At 50.5% G+C, this 4,972-nt stretch overlaps 1 protein-coding gene across 1 annotated transcript; it reads left to right on the top strand.

The window, feature by feature from the left end:
* The first annotated feature begins 2,341 nt into the window (after positions 1-2,341).
* Positions 2,342-4,125, top strand: TMEM253 (transmembrane protein 253). Its single transcript, XM_068534879.1, has 6 exons — positions 2,342-2,449; positions 2,783-2,893; positions 2,986-3,042; positions 3,324-3,434; positions 3,550-3,696; positions 4,045-4,125. Exons 1-6 carry the CDS (start codon positions 2,342-2,344, stop codon positions 4,123-4,125), a joined length of 615 nt encoding a protein of 204 aa, XP_068390980.1.
* Positions 4,126-4,972: the final 847 nt, after the last annotated feature.

Below are 4,972 nucleotides of genomic sequence, written 5' to 3'. Positions count from 1 at the left end.
ACAGGAGACTGGAAGAGATTTTGAAAGGTCATCTCGTCCTTCCCCCAGCCTCCAAGCGGACTGCCCCTCCCACCCTAAACCCGGACATACCAGGGAAGGAGCTGGCTCTGCCGCTCTTTCTGCCCCAACATGCACAGACTCGGGAAGTTCTTCCTGGGGTTTTATCTCAAAGCCTCTCCCTTACAATTTCTGCCTCTCTTTTGGGGGAGGAGGAGGGGCGATTATAGAGATAGTTAATGTCTGCCGTATAAGAAACATTATTAAAGTTACTCTCCGGTCCTTTCCCTTCTTGATAAACAATTCCTGCTCCTTCCTCTCGAATTCTGTTTTTCCATTCCTTAAGTCACTTTAATGGCTCTTCAATACAACAAATATTTACTGAGTGTTTACTAAGTACCAGGCACCTATGCTCAGCGCCGTGGGGGATGAGCACATGAGGGGAATGTAGTACCCTCCCTGGAGGAGATTGTAATCCAGACAGGGACTGCAAATTTGTAAGTAGGATACTTAGATTTAATCAATATTTACCGAATGCCTGTTCACATATTTAATAGTATATAATCCTTCCAATAACACTGTGAAATATAACTGGTCTGCATTTACAGGTAAGGGAAATGAGGCTAAAAGAGTCGCTTTCCACTGGCCTACCAGCTCAGGGATGCTCAGCCCAACATCTCACATTCTATCAGGCCATTGCCACAAAATAAAATTAATGTACATAAGGATCGAGGAGGGGGTAGACACACAACAGTTCTCAGGATCCCTTTAAATGTGATTTCCACTCCCCAGGAAAGAAGAGTGGGCACAGTGTTCCAGTGAGTGTTGGCCCAGCACTGAGCAGGGCAGAAGTGGCTTACAAAGGCCACTTGCCTCCCAGGACCCTGCCTCCTGGTACTAACTCCTGGGGGTCTTCTGGCTCAGTCGTCTTCTGTAATCAATAATGATAATAATAGCCACTAACATTTACTGAGCATGTATGTGCCAGGTGCTGGACTGAGTTGGTTCATATGCATTTTCTCTTTTAATACTTAAGGCAATCTCTTGAGATTGGTATTCCCTTTATTGATAAGGAAACAGCGAGATTAAGTACCTTGCCCAAGGTCACGTAGATCTGGGCTTTGAACATAGGTCTGATTGCCCCCAGACCTCAGGCTCTGCACCAAGATGGACTTTTCCTATTTTTGATGTACAGAATATATATTTGGGCCCATGTGATTCTGCTTCTTATTGTATGAATAAATGACCCTAGCTTAGCTTCTGAATAAGCCCTGTAGTATATGAGGTACATCAGTATGACCTCATCAGCACCATTAATGGTTATTATGCACCTACCCTGAGTCAGCAACCCTTCACAGTCATATTATTATCCCCCTTTTAATCACTCAGTTTCAACAAACTGAGGTTCAATTGGTAGAATAATGTATCCAAGGCCACACAGCTCGGAAAGTGGCAGAGTTTGCCCGGCTTCAAGGCAACTTCTGTCCCTCAAAAATATTAATTGTTGCAATAGTGTCCTTCCCGAGACTGACCATTTAAGGACCATCTTCTATACATGTCTAGCTGCAGGTTATCACTGAGTCAAAAGCAATCCCTACTATAAATAGAGCTCTCCATCCACTTAGTCAGTGTCCGATCCAGAGTAAATCCTTCAAGAAAGGAATGAGAGAGGAGAAACTGTCCAGAAAGTGAGAGACAGGAAGCCAGGTCTTGGCTGGTCTTGGGACAAATCTTCAAGCAGTAATGACAGCACTAATTCAGAGAGTAATGTGGGATTTCCCTAGGGAACAGCAAGTAATTTGAGGAGGAAGCCCCCTAAAAAAAGGAGAAAGATTAGATGGAAATGGGGGGAAATTGGGGCCCAGGGTGGTAGTGTCCATGTATAAGGTGAGTGGATAAGGTGAGTGATCAGAAGAGGAACCCAGGATGGGCAGAGATGGGGTCAGTAGGAAACAGGAACAGAATGAGTTAGGGCTGGGTGTCTTGTGGAGTGAACTGAGGTTGGTGTCTACCCAGCACCACTCCCTGGATCCTGAGGCCCTCATAGGGACCTTTGCCCCACCACACCCCAGCCCTGATAGCCTGTCTCTGCCAGGACAAGTTTGTCTTCTGCTCTGAGCTACTGGGCCCTACCAGGAGCTCCAGGGCCAGCTGGGATCCATCCCTTTGGAGCAGCTACTTCAGACTAGGTAAGTGTGAGGCCCCGAGCCTCAAGTCCCTGGATATTGGAAGCAGGCAGAGGGGCAGCTGAAAGAGATGTTGCTGCATGTCCTGTCTCCTGATAGGTGCCATAATGAATTTTTCCCAGGCTAGGAAGCACTGAGCTCTAGTGGTCAAGGGAGCCATGGAGGAGAGAGCTGGTCAGCGAGAGCAAGACAGACCCAGCCTTCGTCTGGAAAAGCTACAGCACTGGGCCAGGCACAGGCAGAGTGGGCACCTCTTGGTGCTGGCGGTGAGGCCAGGCTGCCCCACCCCAACTTGTACCCCAATTCAATTCCACCCATGTTTAGTGAGCACCTATCATCTGCCTGAAACTGTGCTAGGCTCTGAGTGGGAGGAGGGTGGAGGAAACATAGAATAAACAATGCAAGACCCTTCATCTCCAAGTAGCTTCCATCATGTGGGGAAAACACATAGTTAAGTAACTGAACTATGACATGAGGCAGAAAAAATTAAATGATATCCCCTTCTTTTATGGCTCTTGGTTGACTACTCTCCACCACTTGGGAGGAAGGAAGGGAATCCCTAACAGTTCTCCTTCAACTACCCTGCATCCGGCCTCCAGGTGAGCCAGCTATGGCTGGCAGTGGCTGTGGTGCCCTTTGCTATCTCAGTTGCCTGCCTGAACTCTGCTTGTCACATGGCCACAGCACTGCCACTTGGGCCTGGCGTACTGGTAAGAACTACCATACGGGAGGGTGGAAGGAAGGTCCTGGGGGCCCCTCCCTAATGGGCCAGAGCTCACCACTTGCCTTTCTCATCATTCAGGGTCTCCTCACTGGGATTGTAACCCTTGAGCTGCGCAGAGCACCCCGTCTCTGGAAGGTGAGAGGGGAAGAGAATGCAGTACTATTTTCCCACCCCCTAAAACACACACACACCTCAGCCCAGGAAGTGGATTTCTAACTGTTGACTAATTGTGTTAGTTATCTGCCCGTGACTGGTCTAAAAGACTGAGGAGGGAAACAAGGAAGTTGGAGGGCTGATGGTCCCGTTTGGAGGTGGAAGAACAGGAGCTGAGTTTTGTTTTCAGCTAGGCTACAGGTGGGGCTTGGGGTTGCAGTGAGTCCCCTAGGCTGGGCAGGGCTGAACTAACTCACTGGCAGGTGCACGCCATGATGCTATTCAACACCTTCAATCTGATCTTGGGCTTCATTGCGTTCGTGGTCGAAGTGGTGAAGACAGCCTTGATGTCTGACCCAACTGTCCCCTCCCAGGTACAAGTGAATAAAGGAGAATGGGGGAGGATGAGGAGGCAAGAGGAGGGGAAAGGGCAGGGGCAAATAGGTGCAGGATCCCCTGCAGCACACCCTCAGCCCTATCTACCTACAGCTAGCCGGCTTGCTGGTGCTGGAGCTCAGTGCTGAGGCCTTCACCCTAGGGGGAGTGCTGGTCTCAGCATACTCCCTGTTCCTGCTGAGCCAGAGGAAGCCAGGATGCTGCCAGAGCCAGAGTCTGCACTACCAGGAGCTGCAGGAGGTATTGAGGGCAGGGAGGAAGCAGCTAGCTAGCACTTCATTTTTTCACTGGCTATCCTGGTCGATGGTACTTAAGGGAAAACAGTGGGGCAGCAGGGAAAGGAAGGGGTCCTAAACTGAAACTGACTGGTTTTCTGGCTTTGGACATTTCTCCCCTAGTGGTGGGTAAGAGTGAATTGCGTATCTAAATGGGGCTAAAAATGTGGGAGAGCATTAGAAATCTGCGTAAATATTGGAAGGGCTATGGGAACACGAGAAAAAAAATGGGAGAGGAGGAAGCTGCATCTGTCTGGGATTCCTCATTTCTCACCCTTACAGTTTGCTTGCCTCACACCTGTCTGGTTTTCAGGGTCTCTCAGAATTAGAGGAAGTTCCTGATTTGGAGACTGGTCCCACGGTGGCTAGCAGAGCAAACAGAACAAATGAGTGAGCTGGCAAGGGGAAGCAGACAGGTGTTGCTTTCCTACCCGGCGGGAGCGTTCTCCAGACCCTCCTGCACCCCATCCCACCGAACTCAAACTAGATGGAGTCCCCTGAGACCTACTTGAAGTCTGGTGGAGTGCCTTCAATCTTCACTCAGACTAGGCCCCTTTCTTTTTCCTTCCCTGCTGCGGAAAGCAATACCTAGACCGAGTCTTAAACCACCTCACCGCCCTGAAAATCTGCCCGCCTGCAGGATATCCTTAAACCAACTTTCAGCTAGACCCATTTTCTCCCTTCTATCCTCACCCTCCTTCCCCACTGCCTCCCCATCCTGCTTCACATGTGCCTCATCTCACTATTTCCAAGATTTCCACCTTTCACAATCCCATCCACTAAAAACCCGTACACGCCCACTCTCTGAAATCAATTCACAACGGGTGCTTTCGTTCTCTCGCTTCGATCCGGTTCCTTTCTACTCTAGCGGAGACTGCAAATCCCAGGATGCCCCGCTACCCTGTGGCCCGCTGGGAAATAAAGAACCTTCCCTCCGCGGTAGGGGCGCTGTGCATCTGCTAAGTGACGCGAAACCCTGGAAGTCGGGGCTTGGCTGAGAGTTTCTTCGGACGCGACCACTGGCCCAGCGTGCAGGGAGGAGCCGGACGGGCTATTCTGCGCGGGGGCGCCACCACCCCAACCTCGGTAACGGAGAGCTGATTGTGGGTCTACATTCCTACATCCGGCAGCTTCGGAGACGGGCAGGGGCTGAGGGCTGGCCGTCGGCAGAGCTAGGGTTTCCCAGATGCTGTCGCCGTGCCCCCTCCCACAGTGCCCAGGTGCAAAGTCCTGAGACTTGG

Source organism: Eschrichtius robustus, chromosome 1 (assembly GCF_028021215.1).
Source record: "Eschrichtius robustus isolate mEscRob2 chromosome 1, mEscRob2.pri, whole genome shotgun sequence".
NCBI classification, from domain to species: Eukaryota; Metazoa; Chordata; class Mammalia; order Artiodactyla; family Eschrichtiidae; genus Eschrichtius; species Eschrichtius robustus.
Note: the sequence above shows the minus strand (reverse complement) of the source record. Positions and strands in the feature narration are given on the sequence as shown.